Source organism: Schistocerca americana, chromosome 2 (assembly GCF_021461395.2).
Source record: "Schistocerca americana isolate TAMUIC-IGC-003095 chromosome 2, iqSchAmer2.1, whole genome shotgun sequence".
Taxonomy (NCBI): domain Eukaryota; kingdom Metazoa; phylum Arthropoda; class Insecta; order Orthoptera; family Acrididae; genus Schistocerca; species Schistocerca americana.
The window spans coordinates 832,969,248-832,987,567 of record NC_060120.1 but is presented as its reverse complement, the minus strand read 5'-3'; the positions used below and the strand labels follow the sequence as shown (position 1 = coordinate 832,987,567).

Below are 18,320 nucleotides of genomic sequence, written 5' to 3'. Positions count from 1 at the left end.
AAACACATTGTGGTGAAATAAGCAAGTGACTGACGCAGAAACTTTATTTATACCATCAATTCTGTCCTGTTTAATCATATATTTAATGAAGCTGTCATATTTCACTGTTGTTGAGCTGACATTGTAATGTTACTGTGTAGTAGTGCATCTAAAAAAGCGAATAAAAGCTATAACTGAATGCTTGATGTTTCTCAGTTTCTCTTTTACTTGTGAGTAAAGGCGGCTATAAATTTTATTTTCAGAGACTGATTTTTTTCCTGATCCCTTCTTTTGTGCAGCTCCAAAACTTTGTGATTGTGTTTCATTGTTTGTTTTATGAATTAAACTGTATAAATTTCTGTGGCTTTAGGTGAAATTTATGCTGTGAAATATTCAGAGGACAAGAGATGGTATAGAGCACGTGCTGTTTCTGTGAAATATGGTGCAAAGGAACCTGCTGCAGAAGTACATTATATTGACTTTGGCAATATGGAGACGGTGCCTTTATCAAGGTAAATGTTTCTAAGTGAAATTCCAGCTGTATCAGATTGCTGATTAAATGCAAAATTTTTCTCAGTTTATCTTCAAAATACTGCAGTTGTCCACGAAATAAATCTTCTTTGTAGTTACGAGTAAAAGTATCCTTTCGAAAGTGTGGAGGTGTGATGCCAAACAAATAAAACATGGAGAACCAAATGAAATTCACCTCTTCAAAGAATACAGTAAACAAGTTTTTATAAGCACACACAAATTTGTCTAAAAGATATGAGAACATCCATGTTATTCCATCTGTGGAAAGAACAGGAGAGGCGATATGACTAAAGTGATTCATTTGTTGAAAAGGGAATGAGGTTAGGGAGCTTGAAGGATGATTTAAATAGCCATGTACACACAGAGAGTTAATTTTTAAGCCTGTAACACCAGTGTATTGGAAGCTTAGTCTCATTGTAATTGTAGATAACCATTGTGGTGACAATACTAATGACTGCATTTATCGGTGACGTTTTGTAAGACTTGATTGTTTCCTAAGCAACATGTCACCCAGCATTTGAGGAGGAGATAGCAAAACAGCCCTTAAAAAAATATATATTTTTAGCAGAACAAAGACATTAAAAATAATTTTATGTTATCTGTTTCTCAATTGTAGTTTTTGTTACTACCTAGATGTAATTCAAACATTCCCATGACATTCTGGTAACACATATTGCAACTTTACAACAGTTAACATTTTTGTATGACCTATTCATTACTGGTGAAAGTTGTTTTCATCAGAAAATTGACTTGAGAATTGAAAAAAACTGCATCATAACTTCATTTAATTTTTCTTTCTCAAACTCAAGGCATGCTACGAATACCCGTAAAAAACGTTACCCCTTACATCATTCTGAAGAGAAGTCTATGCATAAAGAATGCTTAATCCAAGGGTGATCCACTGGCAAGAAAAGGGCTGTATGATAACACACCTGATAGTTGACTAGCTGTTTACTGTTCGGAATCTTGTGGCACAGCTTGTTAAGAAAGTCATCTTAGTTTTGGATATCTTTAAGGGACACCTAATTCCTGAAGTAAGACAAACTTGCTGCACATAAGACACATCTGGTCGCAATATCCAGAGGAACGACTTAAAAATTGTAGGTGCTATGTGTGGCCATAAACAAGCTGTTCAAGAACAACCTCGAGGGGGGGGGGGGGGGAAGTGTTCGGATTGGCTCCTGGAAGATGACCATGCCCTTACATTGTCTGGTAACATTATGGCGCATTTACCTTCCTTTCTGTGCGAGTGGATTCTTGCGTCGTGGTCCTCCATATCATGAGGGTCCGTCATCAAAGGGTTCAAGAAATGCTGAATATCAAATTCACTGGATGGCAGCAAGAATGACAGGCTGTGGAAAGAGAATGAAAAAAATTATGTAAATGAAAGCGAGAGTGAGGGAGTGAATATTGGTACTGATGATGATGAGAGCGAGTAAGACAAAATATGGTACTGGTATGTTAGGTGCCAATGTGTCATATCATATATTAGGACAATTGTTTTCGATGGATACCTACATCTTACATGTAAGTAGAAGTAAATTTCTAGTAATTTTTCTCCTCTTCAATCATTGAGCTCCTTATTTTTGCACAAAATAATTTATTTCTTCCTTGAAAGTTATGAGTGTTTCTTATATCTTGTAGCAGTTTACCATCAGTAGTACATTAAATTCTAAAATGCAGGTAACCAGATCGAACAATATTTCCAATTCTTTTATTTATTCGGTTAAGGCAGAATCTATGAGTTGGATAATATTGCACATGAACAGTTTCATTTTTCCAGGTGCCTCCAGTATTTCAAAACAGATAGAGCCTTCATCGCCATCGAGAATATTATTAGATAAAACTAGTGTTAGATAAACTACGCAGATTCATTGACTTGATAAATCATGCAGATTCATTTGGTGAGAAGTAAAAGTGCAAACCTAACACCTACACTTCACCATGTGATGCAATAACCATGTGACTTGATTTGATGTGGGAGAAACAGCCATTACTATTACGGGTGCGTATTTCTCATGAGTGCATATTGCTCCCGCTCACACCTCAGTGCTTGTTCGTAATTTTTTGGCAAAAAATAAAACCATTATGTTGCCCCAGCCACCGTATTCATCAAACATGGCCCTCTTTCTATTCCCGATGCTGGAGAGAACCATGAAAAGACATTATTTTGCCACCATTGACAAGTTAAAAAATATTCACTGAAGGAGCTGAACACCACAATGAAAAGTGAATTCGAGGAGTTTTTCCAAGAATGGAAAAAGTGCTGGCACAAACGTATTATATCTGAGGGGGATTACTTTGAATGGGACAAAGTTGTTGTTAATGAATAAATAAAGATTCTTTAACAATGGAAATTCCTGGTTAAAATATAAAGAATTTGAATGTGGCCACAGTTACCTTAGACTGCAGTTGTGTGTGTGTGTGTGTGTGTGTGTGTGTGTGTGTGTGTGTGTGTGAATAGTGTTACATTCCATCCTCTATTTTCCATTATTCGATATAAGGAAAAGACAGGTTTCTACTTACCATAAATGTGCCATGTTAAGTTGCAGAGAGGCACAAAGACATTTATACATGTGTAAGTGTCTTTTTGTTGTCTCTGTCTGCAACTTAATGTGTCATATTCATGGTTAGTGGCAATCTATCTTTTCCTTAAATTCTTGTGAAGATTCTTTAAGGAAAACAAAACTTGCCATTACTTTTTGATCACATTTTCAAAGCTCAGGAGGATTTTGTACCCTTACAATCTTGTGTACTGAATGCCGTAACCTTTCAGATTAAAGTTTCATTTAATGCAATGTAAGTATAAGAAATCTCTGATTTTAAATTGATAATATTTACGATGATATATCAAAGAAAACTGTTATTAAGTATGGCCTCTCTTCCTCCTTTTCAGTATATATTATGGATATGAGTCATTGTTTTTCTACAGGCAAAAGTTTCTGCAGTTCAAGTTCATAAGAAATAAATGCGAAACTTGTTTACAAGTAGTGAGTAAGAGATGAATACAAGAGATACAGAGAAAAGCTGCCTCATTCACTGCTCTCTCTCTCTCTCTCTCTCTCTCTCTCTCTCTCTCTCTCTCCCTCTCTCCCCCTCCCCTTCCCTCCCTCTCCTTCCCTCCCTCTCCCTCTCTCCCCCTCCCCCCTCCTCCCACTTCCTCTCCCCCCCCCTCTCCCCCCATTTTCCTCCCTTTGATTTTGTTTTGTTTTGCTTTAGGGTGCAAAAAACAGCTGGAGTCATACGCACCCAAGAACACGAACACAGAGTGGAGTTAAACAACTATGTGTCAGCCCAATGGACAGAATAGGAGGCAGCTAAAAGCAGGAACTTGGGGGGGGGGATACAGTAATGTAGGTCCAAAAACTAGCCTTCGCCATATTGCTGCGGCATATAAAAAGTAAAATGCGGTTGACAGCCCGCACATCATTTGCTAAAACAGCTGATAAATCAGGCGGAGAACTCAAGCTGGAATGTAAATGGTTAAAAAAAAGGAGGGAGAGGGGGGTCATTGCGACAGGAAATGGTGGACAGTTAAAATCTGTGCCCAGTGTGGTCAAAGTGCAGTATGGAAAGGGATGAAGTAGTAAATAGCCACTGTAGAAACAAACTACATGCCGTTGTAGATTGTTGTGACTGACTTTAATGACATGTGGCATAGTCAAACATTAATGAATCTTTTGTCAATTCAAATTTTTATGTAGCATTTACTTGTACTCAGAACTAATTCTTGCAATGAGTATTGATCTTGTGTATTATTTTTGCATTTTGCAATCATTTTCTAACAACTGTAATTTATGGTCTGGTGACTGAAGCACTTTGATGAATGAAGAATAATTGTGGTCTTACTCTGTTATTTGTCCTTTGTGTTTTGTGGTGCAAACTCTGTGTGCCTAGTGTTGGAAACTTTACATAAACATCAGTATAGTAATGTTGTTGGTAACCTTGCAGGTTGCGCAGTTTACCAGATGATATTAAATCAGTACCTATGTTGTGTGCACAATGCAGTTTATTTGGTATTGCCCCAGTTGGAGGCTCTTGGACGGCAGAAGCTAATGAAAGATTTACTGAAATGGTTGAAGGGTAAGTGCACTGTATGTTACTATATCTAAAATCATTTTGATTTCTTCTGGATTTGCAGCATGGTAGTTGTCTTATAAGGACATTATATGTATATTAAGCCCAAATGCTGCTGTATTCAAAGACTTTTTGCTAAACAAACAACCTTGTAAGTGGGCAACCACAGCCACGACAGGGCACGCGGACGTGTTCCTTGTATGTGGTTCCATATAGATTGGCCAAGCGATCACTATGATACAGTTTGTTTTGGACCCATCCACTGTATTGGAATTTGGCAGTTTTTATCCATGACATACTGTCTTTTAGTTGTATTTTGTATTTGACAGACAACAAATATTGGGAAAAAAGATTTCGAGCTTTTCCTCTCGAATGTTTTAATTTTATATCACCTGAAGATGTGGCTTTAATGCCATGAAACCAGTAGTGGTGCAGTAATAAATGACTAAAATACATCTGAAGCGATTATTAATACCCAAGACTTTTTGCTGTTTTCTGGTGCTACAAGTTTATTTCTGCTTCATGATTATTATCAAGGTATTTCTATAACATATCATTAACAATGTCGCTGTCTAATACTTTGCTTTGCTGTGTATCATAAATGTAATGCAAACAAAATTGTTATTCTCTAAATAAGCAATGTCTCAGCAGTAGAATTCGTTGCTGAGCGATATTTGCTAAGACTTACTTAATATTTTCCGTACGTTTGAAAGCTGTGTTAGTCAGCTTCAGTTGAAGCTATGAGACTTATGGAAAATATTAAATAAGTCTTCATTCCACTGCTGAGCCATTACATATCTAGAGAATGACAATTTCATGTGTGCTACACCTATGATACACAAAACTACAAGGTATTAGACAGTGACAGCATTAACGAGGCGTTACGGAAGTAGCTTGATAACGGCCATGGAGCCAAAATAAGCTCATAGACCAGAAAATAACATCTTAATAAAAAGTCCTTGAATATAACAGCATTTCAAGTTATCATTCATGTAACATCTAAAATCTTTTAAACAATGGAAATCCGGGATGGAAAGTAACAATTGCTACTCACCATATAGCGGAGATGCTGAGTCGCAGATAGGTGCAGCAAAAAGACACTCATAATTAAAGATTTCAGCCATTAAGGCCTTTGTCAACATCAGACCACACACACACGCGCGCACACACACACACACACACACACACACACACACACACACACACACCAGAGACTGCAGTTGTGTGTGCAAGTCACGTTTGTGTGAGTGCGTGCCCACGTGTATGTGTGTCTTGTCGTCTATTGTTGTCGAAGGCCTTAATGGCTGAAAACTTTGATTGTGAGAGACTTTTTGTTGTACCTATCTGCAACTCAGCATCTCCGATGTATGGTGAGTAGCAACTTTCCTTTTCATAACATTGTTACATCTAAAATCTTTTGTCATTTCAAAACAACTGTTCATCATTTAATTATTTATTTATCTTTATATTTTATTTATCTACTCATTATAGATAATGATTCTTCTACTAATCAATATCAGTACAGATCCAGCATGCTGTGGTATCTGTAAGTGCTAGATTATCAAGGTCATTTTTAAAAACCTAGTTTAAAAAAAGAATATAAGCAAAACCTATAGTTGTAACATCCAAAGACAGGTAACTTTTATTCATTAAAAATGCACACTATAAGCAATAAAAAGTCAAATACTGCACTGCTTAGTTAAATCAGTTTAAGACTGTTTAGAAGTTCAGTAAACATCAAAAATTTTCTGTATGCCAGACACAAAACAAAATAACCAACATTGATTTGAAAAGATGGAGAACAAGCTGATTTATAAAGATTGTTTCCAAGAATTTGGTGCAGTTTAATTGGAATCACTGTCTTCAGGAACAACAGAGAGATCTTACATTGTTAATGGTGTGGATGATGTTGGACTGATACCTACCACTGATTGTTTAGCTGAAACTTTTGTCTGAGCCTTCTGGAACATTGCAGAAATACTAATTTGTTTCTTGTGTTGAGTTCTTTTTTTGACAAAATTATTCAGATTCATAACTTCAGAAACATTGTATTGTTGGCTGCTCTCAGCGAATTTCGGAAAAGTGTTTAAATCTTTTGAAGACTCAGCCCAAGAGATTTGAATTGTAAATGTTTCTTTATCATTGGTCTCAGTTTCTGGTGCTCCCTGTATGACGCTTGGTTTTTAGTACCTCCGGTGTGCTGAAAAAACTTTTTAATATCACATTGTTTGTCAGCTCTTCTGTTCTTGTCGTCGTTGATCCAGTTGTCAACTTCTTCTGCTGAAAATCAATTCCGTTCATTAATGGATACAGAATTTATCACCTATACGATTTCAGAGCAACCAGTTGTCGGCTCATCATTTACCGTATTTACTCGAATCTAAGCCGCACTTTTTTTCCGGTTTTTGTAATCCAAAAAACCGCCTGGGCTTAGAATCGAGTGCAAAGCAAGCGGGAGTTCTGAAAAATGTTTGGTAGGTGCCGCCACAACGAACTTCTGCTGTCGAATATATGTAGCGCTACACAGGCATGGTTTGTAGGCACAAAGATAAATACTGGCGCCAAAACCTCTGCGTCAGTAAATAAATTTTTTTTAGAAGAAAAGGTGGAAGACGAGCTTTTTTTCTCCGCCCCGAGTTTCGACCACTGCATTTTCATACATTATCCAACGAAGTAAATACAAACTCCATATTGTTCATCTTCGAATGTAGCAGAATTTCAATGTACTACGAAAATCCGACTGGCAAGACTGTTTGGGATGTTTGTCAATATGGCCAACTCTACGTTCTGAAATTTTTCCTACCTGTGACAAGAGATGGTTGTTATAGGAACTTTTATGAATTGTGAATCACATGCAGTATTCTCTTCACCATAAGAATAATACGAATATAAACATTTTGCCATGTTTTCTTTTGTGTTTGCTGCTATCTCATTTAAATCTTACCTGCCTAATAAACTACGAAACTAGAGTGAGACAACAGCAAACGCGGAAGAATATATGTATCGTGTCATGTTTATATTCGTATTAAGTGATACAGTCAGAAATGAAGCACGGCAACTGACTAGATTTTCAAATCTAAGATGACTCTAATTTCTGTGCAGAATTTGATGTACTAAAGAAGCAGCCGCAAAGATTTTCAAACGGAGAAAAATTTTCGCTTAACTCTCGTTCAGAACATGTCCTATCATACGCAGTCTGTTATTTGGTTCTTGTTGATCATTATCAAAGAAACAGCAGTGTAAGTAACAACAAATAGCAGTCTCTTGCCATTGTTTCGCTAATGAGACGATTCCTCTCTCTTTTTTTTTTATTGTTAGCGGCAGTAGCGCGCACAAAAGCAAGCCATGCCGCGAGCGGCGACAGTCCATAAACACGCACTATCAGAATGTGACAAACAATGCATGACACAGTACAGTAATGCATTTTCAGCTTAGAGTGACGTAAACACCTATAACAAAGAAAACGGCACTTATCAGATCGAAGCAAAATAAGCAATAGATTCAAACCAGATGAAGCACGTGAAAAGGAAGAGTACCCGTATAAATACGGACGGAGCGCCTGACGCATAGCAATGGCAATAGCATAGCAATAGCAATAGCAATAGCATAGCAATAGCACCTGGTAAAGCTTAACTGCTAAGCTTAAGACTCGAATCAAACTACTGTAGCTGTATCGTCATTCATTCGACCTAAATTGTCTCTCATATTACAATGGACCAACTTTGTTTCGATTTGGAGGTGCGGCCTAAACCTCTTCTCTCCCCTTGAATTTCGAGTCTCAAATTTCAGGTGTGGCTTAGATTCGGGAAATTTTTTTTCCTTGATTTCGAGTCTCATTTTTCAGGTGCGGCTTAGATTCGAGTGCGGCTTATATTCGAGTAAATACGGTATATCACATTGCATCCAACTTCTTAGATCAGTATCGGCTGGGTTTTCTCCAGACCCTGTGCCAGGTTATATTTTTCACAAGAGGATCAAGCAGTTGAAGTCATGAAAATATTGTCGTGAACATTAAAATTGTATCGGAACTCTTTGATGCTGCAAAATGAGCTGGTAGCTTATGCAAAAACATTCCTCCGTATCAGCACTTGAAATTTTGTATGACCTATTAGTCCATAAGGTGAATCAGTGATGTAACATTGATACTAAAATATGTTCATAAAGTATTACTTGACACAAGGTCTGATCTGGAGAGTGAGCTCAGCAGTCATTAAGGATGAGAACTGTCTTAGAATTTGTAGGTATCACTTTTTTAAATATCTGTCACTGCTAGAATGAAATGTTGAAAGATGCTATCTTTGAACAACTTGGTTTTCATCCAGGCAGTAGTCTGAGCACCATACATAACTGCTGTATATCACATTTTTTAGAGATCTAAGCTTTTGGTATTTTCCAGTTACAAACAAAGGTAGTTTACGATCACCCAAAGCATTTCCACACATTAAGACAATTATTTTGTCTTTATCCTTTTTAAAAACTTTTATGCTAGACTCCTCAGCTCCCACTAGGGTTGAATTTATCAAACTTTACTACAATGGGCCATTCTCATCAGCATTGTAAATTTGGTATTGGGGACAACTTATGCTATGCAACAACCTTTTGAAACATTTTGTACCCATTTTCAGCAACCTCATCAGCAGATTTTGTTTCACCAGAAATGTTTAGTTTATAGATATAATGACAAATTTTGAAATTCTAAAATTACCCTTTCAAGAATGAAAAAACCTGTGGGTATACCTACATCAACATATACATAAATACTCCCCAAGCCAGTGTGCCATGTGTGACAATTGTCTATATGCCTCCATATGATCCCTAATTTCTCACATCTTACCTTCATGGTCCTTACACAAAATGTATGTTGATGGCAGTAAGATGGGGCTGCAGTCAGCTTCAAATTCCAGTTCTCTAAATTTTCTGAATAGTGTACCTTGAAAAGAAAGTCGCTTTCCCTCTAGGGATTCCTATTTGAGTTCCTAAATCATCTTCACAATACTTAAGTGTTGTTCGAACCTAACTATAACAAATATAGCAGCCACCTCCAAATTACTTCACTGTTTTCCTTTAATCCTTCCTATTGGCCCAAGCACTCGAGCAGTACTCAAGAAGAGGTTGCACTAGCATCCTATATGTGGTCTCCGTAATTGGTGAACCACACTGTCCTAAAACTCTCCCAGTAGACTGAAGCCAACCATTTGACTTCACAGGCACAATCCTCACCTAATTGTTCCATTTCACAATCACTTTGCATTATTACACGCAGATATATAAATGACATGACTGTGTCAATCAGGACACAACTAATGCTGTATCCAAACATTAGCGGTTTATTTTTCCTACTCATCTGCATTAATTTACATTTTTCTAATTTAGAGCTGGTTGCCATGTGAAAAACATTGGCCTTTTCAATTAACTTAGGCCTCATTATTGGCTTTCCTTCTGCTCTCTTAGCACTGAACACTTACACAAAACTTCATTGTAATTTCTAACTTAGTTTTTTTCAGCATATGCTTAATGTCTAGACTCAACTGAAGCAGATTATGACACACATTTTTCTACTCATTTTTTAAATATGTTGAAGATGTTATATTAAATTCACTTAAAATATTGTTTTGGTTCTCACCTTTTACCAATCTTCTTATGATACAGTTTTTGGTGGGTAATCAGTGTCACATGTTTGTATTTTGCCATTTTAGACACATTTTTACTGTGTTTGAAGAACATGCTCACTGGATTATACGAACATTTTACTATGCTGTAGTGTGTTTGACAGTAGTAGAAATGGCTGATAATTGGTATAGTACAGCGACTATTAAATAATTACTAAATAAAACTGCACAGCATTGATGCAGATGTAAGAACTGTAAATTTAGGTCTAATGAAAGAAGAATAATTTATACTACTGTAGCACAAAACTAGCAACACAATGTGGCGAGAATGTAATCGCTCAGTGAGAAAGACAGTTGTTACTGATCAGGTGCCATGCTGAACGATTTCAACATTTCTCGAAGTATTCAGACTGTACTGCCAACTGTGTTCAGCTAAAAATTTCTGATGTATGCTGGACTATTGTGTCTACTGAACTATCATCTTCTTATGTACAATTGGCCAACAGCTCATTACAGTGTTAGATGACAATGGAAATTAGGTTTGCAGAGTTGTCATCTAGTAGATGCTGTTGACCTGTACTATGAAAACATCACATGGGAAAGAAGATAGCATGTTCTCATGGTTCTTGTGGACTCCATGTGAAGAAAAGAAGAAACATGTTTGCGTGATGATCTTGAAATGTTATTGCCATAAATACATTAAAATATTCAAAAAACACAGATGATGTGACTTACCGAACGAAAGTGCTGGCAGGTCGATAGACACACAAACAAACACAAACATACACATGAAATTCAAGCTTTCGCAACAAACTGTTGCCTCATCAGTAAAGAGGGAAGGAGAGGGAAAGACGAAAGGATGTGGGTTTTAAGGGAGAGGGTAAGGAGTCATTCCAATCCCGGGGGCGGAAAGACTTACCTTAGCGGGAAAGAAGGGGTATACACTCGCGCACACACACACATATCCATCCGCACATACACCTGTGTAAGTCTTTCCGCCCCCGGGATTGGTATGACTCCTTACCCTCTCCCTTAAAACCCACATCCTTTCGTCTTTCCCTCTCCGTCCCTCTTTCCTGATGAGGCAACAGTTTGCTGCGAAAGCTTGAATTTCATGTGTTTGTTTGTGTGTCTATCGACCTGCCAGCTTTTTCATTCGGTAAGTCGCATCATCTGTGTTTTTAGATATATTTTTCCCACGTGGAATGTTTCCCTCTATTATATTCATATCATTAAAATAGTCATATATATCTGCTGTTATCCAGGAGGCAAAGACAGCAGTGCTTCCAGCAGTTACCTTGCAGAATTTGTGAGATCAGGTCTACATTCTGGCTATGATTTAATACCAATGTCCTCAAACAGGAATATTTAAATTGTAACACACGGTTGCACATAGACATGTTTCTGTAACTAAATAAGGAACAGATTTACACAGGAAATTCAGAAGTACGCTTTATTTTTAGTGTGAGACATGTTTCATTAATCACTTTGCACAATAAATCATAATGATGTGGTGAAAATAAGCACTATACTAGAATGAGCAAAAATCATCAGGCAGAAGTTAGGTCTGTTGACTTTCCAGAAATCTTTTAGGAGTAGGGAAGTATAGTTGTAGAGTACACTGAGCATCAGATACAGATTATGCAACATTTGTGAAAAACCCATTTTGCTACACAAATTGCAAAAAATGTTGGAGATATGAATCATATTGCATTTTTTATCGGTTCTCTTGCTTACAAAAGCAGCTGATGCATAAGGCATTGGAATGAAGACCCAAAAGAAAAGCTAATTTCAAATGGAAAACAGCATCTATCAAAGAGAAGTAGAAGTATCAGCAAACAATAATAGGAACATGATAGAATACGTTAAATGAAGGGAAATTATTTGGAAATGTCTTCATGAGGTTATGGGAAGATACAGTGAAGATGCTATACCAATTTTTATTAACAGTTATGATTCAGAATTTGTTAACAAACATTTGTGTTTGATAATACAGAATTTAAATTAAAATAAAAATTAAGAAAAGGGTTGCTCTTAATGAGGTTTGGTCCAGCAACTGTATTAGTGAAATTTTTGCTAGGTAACAGTGCTCTGAAATCTTCTATTCTTCAAAGATTATTTTTTCAAGCGGTTTTCAGAATTCTGTCTAGTCTTTTAATTGATGTCCACGCACTAACCTTCAAATCCTGCATGTATGAAAAAAATCAGTGTGTCAACTCCGTAAGAGATAAGTATTCATTGTGTAGATACATGGTGTAAGGAGATCATTTGATGAAACCTACACTATAAGTTTTCGAACCACATTTGGTCAGTATCTAATATTTCTGCAGGTTGAATTTTAGTAATTGTATTTAAGTGCAGGTTAATACAAATGTAAATTATGTAAATGACCAGTATGTAGCTGTATTTTGACTGTCTTAAATTTATCGCCCTGTAGACACTTTCCACATAATACCAAGAAGACATAGATGCCATTTATGGGATATGCACATCGCTAGACTTAATCTATTGGTTCTAAAAAGAGGGAAATTCATATTGTTTGTGAATGTAATAGATATTTTAAAGAAAGAGTGATATTGCACTGAGTGTGAAAATAGTGAGTTCTTCAAACATAAAGTGTTGTTAGAGGCCATCATAGAAAACAGTTACATATAAGCTCATTTTTTCTTTACACTCAAATCTGTGTTGAAAGATGTTTAGCTTACATCTTGTGTCTAAATATTCAAACTATCTATTGAAGAATTTCATTGCTTTGGGTACTTCACCCTGTTTTGCTTTGTCCTTTATACTAAGATCATAATCTGTTCTTAGAAAAATAATTCCTTCCTCTTGCACCAGATCAACTAGATTTGACAGCCACTGGTTTTTTTAATAGTTTTGTGGCATTATATGACTACCACACATCTACACCTTCATCTCACGCCATTCTTAGTCTGTGTATTTATTTTATTCTTGTGCTTCTTTAGTTCCTTCACCTAATCAGTTATACCAGAGCATTACAGATCACCACATACAGAGTTGTGTGTTTTCTCTTGGTACACCTAACTAATATTAAAATAGTTCTTATTATGTGCACCTTAATTCCTCATTCTGATGTACCAAGATGAAGATCTCTCAGCATGATAATGAAAACAACTATTTGTGCTTTCAAAGAAGTTTTATTTTTCAACAGAATCTCATCAAATAATAATACATTCCATCCAGCAATGTTCCAGTGACATTATCCCCTCTCTGTAGCGTTCCTCTGGAAGTACTGCTAAGTACCCATCTGTAGCCACACTGGCTTCTTGATTGGGCGAAAGCACTGACTAGCAAGGAATTTCTTCAATTTTGAGAATAGCTGAAAGTCTGACGGAGCCATATTTGGGGAATGGGGGGATGTTCCAGCACTTCATAGTCCTAATCCCACAATTTCCATATTGCCAAGACACTTTTTAGGACAGGTGCATTGTCACAATGGAAGATGATGATTATTTTTTTTTTTCTTTCTTTAAGCTGGCTCAGTTTTTGCGTATGCCGGCATCTAGTTTCGTTAGAAGTTGAGAGTAGTGTTCTGTAGTAATAGTTTTTCCTTTTCAAAATAGTCAATCAACAAAATTTCTTTCCGGCTCCCAAAACATCAATTTTATATGATCTTGCCAATGGCACCGTTCTCGACTTCTTTGGAGCTGAAGAACCAGCTTCTTTCGACTGCATGGGCTGCTATTTGGATTTGATTGTGTAGTCGTAAATCAATGTTCCATCCACTGAACACGTATCGATGCAGAAAGTCATTTCGGTTATTCATAAAATGCATGAAGCCCTTTTCAAAAGTATCACACAAATGTGTTTGTGACTTGAAGTGAGCACACGTGACACCCGTCTAGCGCAAAGCTTTCTCGTGTTCAATGCCTGGTGCAAAATGTGACAGATACGTTCCTTTGATTTCCCTGGAGCATTGGAGTTTTACACACCTTCATATGCTGATCTTCCAAAATCAGATCGTGCATCTTGGTGATAATTTCCAGTGTGCTTGCACTTTTCGGACATCCTTTGTGTGGATCAACTTGGATGCTATTGTAGACATGTTTGAACTGGGCCACCCATTTCTTCACATTGGATATTGAAGGTGAAGAGCTGCCATACAAACTTACCAGTGGAATGACTTGCAATTTTACATGGTTTCTCCAAATGTGTACTTCCTAACCGGATTGGGGGTGGGGGGAAATCACATGAGTGGTAGTGCAATCTATGGGTGAGGCAGAGAACTTTACAGACAACCGTTGTAGTTGATTCTTGATTGTACTTTTTCTTTTCATGAAATTGTTATATTCAAATAGCTGCTAGGCAAGATCAATGTTGACTGCCTCCAGCTTGATACATCGTCGTACTGAGTATGAGGAGGAATCAGTTAGTGAATTGGTGAATGAAATGTGATTGTCAATTTTGTTAGAAACCCGTAATTATACCAGTGCTGGTTATTCTATTGTAATGGTGAGGTCTTTGTCCTCTTCCTGCAGTTTCACCTCTGATAATGTGCCTCAGAAATTTATTTCCATTACAGTAATTAGATACGTATTTCCTGTCACTTCGAAATATCTTAAAAATCGATATTTGCTTCCAGGTCCCAGGTAGTCATGGTTATTATGGCATATAGTTCAAATATATATGAGGTAGATCTCTGTGAAATATCTGGTGTAGTGAACAGCAAAGTCCCTTTTTCCGTGAGGGATGCACTTGTGTTTCTGCAATTTGCATGCTTCCTGGATTCAGCTACTCCAACAGTAAGTTTTAACTATATATATTTTTTTAAATTATTTAATTTCATGCATTAATATTTCTACTTAATGTAAATGCTCTCACATTGTTTCAGCTTGGACTAGTGTACTTAGATCAGAACATCACCAAGGTATTACTAAATAGGCATTGTCTGAACAAGCTTAGCACAAATGGTTCCTCCAAAAACACAGCTCACAGTACTGTTATGCTGCCAAATGTTGTTTCACTGTACTCATGTAACATTTATACTAACAAAAAACTCATTAAATAATAGCATCATTTGTAAGAATGTCATTGTATCATTAAGACTTTTGATGAAGATCGCTGGTTGAAAGTGAATTGATTGGGGGGGGGGGGGGGGGCACTGGTACACCTGCCTAATATAGTGTAGGGCCCCCACGGGCATGCAGAAGTACCGCAGCACAATGTGGCATGGACTCTACTAATGTCTGAAGTAGTGCAGGAGGGAACTGACACCATGAATCCTGCATGGCTGTTTATCAATCCGTAAGAGTATGAGGGGATGGAGATCTCTTCTGAACAGCTCCTTGCAAGGCATCCCAGATAAGCTCAGTAATGTTCATGCCTGGGGATTTCTTTGGCCAGCGGAAGTGTTTAAACACAGAAAAGTATTTCTGCAGCCACTCTGTAACAATTCTGGATGTTTGGGGTGTTGCGTTCCATCGGAATGAATGCAGGTGATCAGACAGGATGCCTACATACGTGTCACAAGTCAGAGTCATATCTAGAAGTATTAGGGGTCCCATATTATTCCAACTGCATTCGCCCCACACCATTACAGAGCTGCCATCGGCTTGAACAGTCCCCTGCTGACATGCAGGGTCCATGGATTCATAAGGTTGTCTCCATGCCCGTAGACATCCATCTGCGTGATACGATTTGAAAGGAGACTTGTTGGGCTAGGCAACATGTTTCCAGTTATCAACAGTCCAATGTCGGTGTTGACGGTCCCAGGCGAGGTGTAAAGCTTTGTGTCGTGCAGTCATCAAGGGTACACGAGTGGGCCTTTGACTTCGAAAACCCATAATAATGATGATGTTTTGTTGACTAGTTCACATGCTGACACTTGTTAATGGCCCAGCATTTAAATCTGCAGCAATTTGCGGATGGGTTGCACTTCTGTCACATTGAACAATTCTCTTCAGTCGTCATTGGTCATGTCCTTGCAGGATCTTTTTCCGGCCGCAGCAATGTCAGAGATTAGATGTTTCACCGGATTGCTGATATTCACGGTACACTGGTGAAATGTTCGTATGGGAAAATCCCCACTTCATCGCTATCTCGAAGATGTTGTGTCCCATCGCTTGTGCACTAACTATAACACCACATTCAAACTTATTAAATACTGTAGCAGCATTAATTGATCTAACTATTGTGCCAGACACTTGCCTTATACAGGTATTGCCGACCCCAGTGCTGTCTTCTGCCTGTTTACATAGCTCTGAATTTGAATATACATTCCTATACCATTTTCTTTGGTGCTTCAGTGTATTTCTATACCATAGAAAACTGCACAAAAACAAATATAGAGTACAATAAATGGGAATAGGTTGATTCATTCACTGATACTTTCATTCTTTTGTAATCTGTCTCCTACAATAAAGCATTGAAGGCAGAATCCATAGCATGTCACAGTGATACGTCTCAAATGTATTGCAACTTACTACATAAAATTACCAAAGTATATCGTAAGAAAGCAAGATTCACAGTATCTCAGAAAAATACGTACATGATCTGCTTTGTGAATAAAACTGTAAGTGGTAGTACTGAGTAGGTTAGCACAGTGGTTAGCACACTGGACTTACATTCAGGAGGATGATGGTTCAAACCAGCATCAGCCATCCTCATTTAGGTTTTCCATGATTTTCCTAAATTGCTTAAGGCAAATGCCGGTATGGCTCCTTCGAAAGGGCATGGCTGCTTTTCTTCTCCATCCTTTCCTAATCTGAGCACGTGATCTGTCTCTAGTGACCTCATTGTCGATGGGATGTTAAACATTAATCTCCTCCTCTTGTAAGTGTTCGTAACTGTCAAGGCTGAATGATACCTGTCTATTAGTACCTTGCATGCACTGTAGAGCTTCCTGCAATCCCATAGAACAACGTGGAAATGTAATACTGTTAGTATTTTTCCACTTTCTACAAGTGATTTCTTCGTTCATCATCCACCCCACTGTATAATTACATTGCTTTCAGTAAATGAGAAGGAAATGGACATATGCGTGATACTTGTCATAAAAAATTATACTAAATAAGAATTTACTTTGTTCTCCTGTACTTGCGTAATTGTAGTGAACAAGAGTTTAAGTGTTCCCTCCAAAATTCTCACGTGTGGACTAGGAAAATATTTAGTGCCTGATAAATGTATCTTGTTCTTGTTTCTTCTTGCATTTCTCTTCTAACCATTCCTGCTGTCACAGTTTGGACTTGTCTCATTTTTAGACACCTGTATTCCCTTTTTCTTTTCATTTGCTACATTTTTACGTTTTCTCCTTTCATCAGTCAGGGTGTATACGACCTGGGACAACCGGGAGATCCGGGAAAAACCCAGGAATTTTTTCTTCCGGGAGAAAACCTGGAAAAACCTGGGAATTTCTTAGAATTCCGGGAATTTTCATTGTTTTAGTTTTCAGTTAAATTTTTGTAACTTTGACTGTAAAGAACCAATACTCTAACAAAGAATATTACTGTATCTCGCAACTGCAGAATAATACTGCAGCAATAAAACACGAACAAATAAAACTTAAGTTGCAAAAGGAAATGCACCATATACAACAACAAAACACAGTGCTCATACAAGCGTCTGCCAACAGCAAAATGTGTCAAAGGGCTTAGGAAGTCTATGCAATGTTTCATAACAACAAATTGCCTCTGGTGAGGGTGACGTCACAACTGTTTACATTATATTCGTTTGAGCGGTTGCTAGCGATCTTATGCGCATGTGCAGTTAAATCGCATATGAGTAGTACTTTCTCCCACTTCTGGCTACAGAAGTGTGGCAATTAACTGTATAAGCAAAAGCAGCAAGCAGCCATATGCTAATGGGAAAAATTTTGCTGTTATGCGTGCGTAAGCTGCCAGATTCACGTATGCGCAACAGGCCTGGAACTAGGGAGCGGGGACAAACCACTGGGGCATCTGTCCCGGGTGGCAATTTGGAGGGGGGGGGGGGGGGGGCAGATTCACATTATTGAGGAAAAAGACCTTGTTTCACAAAGCACCTAGTTGATTTTTGAATGCATGCATAGTGTACGTGATGTCTCTGCCAGGGAATCCCTGTCGCATCCAGAAATAAACTTTCCTGCAGACAAAAGGGGACGGGTCTATGCGAGCTGAGTCGAATAAA

General features: G+C 37.7%; 1 protein-coding gene across 3 annotated transcripts in view; it reads left to right on the top strand.

The window, feature by feature from the left end:
* LOC124595488 (RING finger protein 17) overlaps positions 1–18,320 on the top strand; it is a 485,726-nt gene that overhangs the window by 308,466 nt on the left and 158,940 nt on the right. For all 3 annotated transcript variants that reach the window (XM_047134251.1, XM_047134250.1, XM_047134249.1), the window contains exons 10-12: positions 350–491; positions 4,462–4,593; positions 14,800–14,959. In XM_047134251.1, the coding sequence (XP_046990207.1) occupies positions 350–491; positions 4,462–4,593; positions 14,800–14,959 (434 nt within the window). The remainder of the gene's footprint in view (positions 1–349; positions 492–4,461; positions 4,594–14,799; positions 14,960–18,320) is intronic.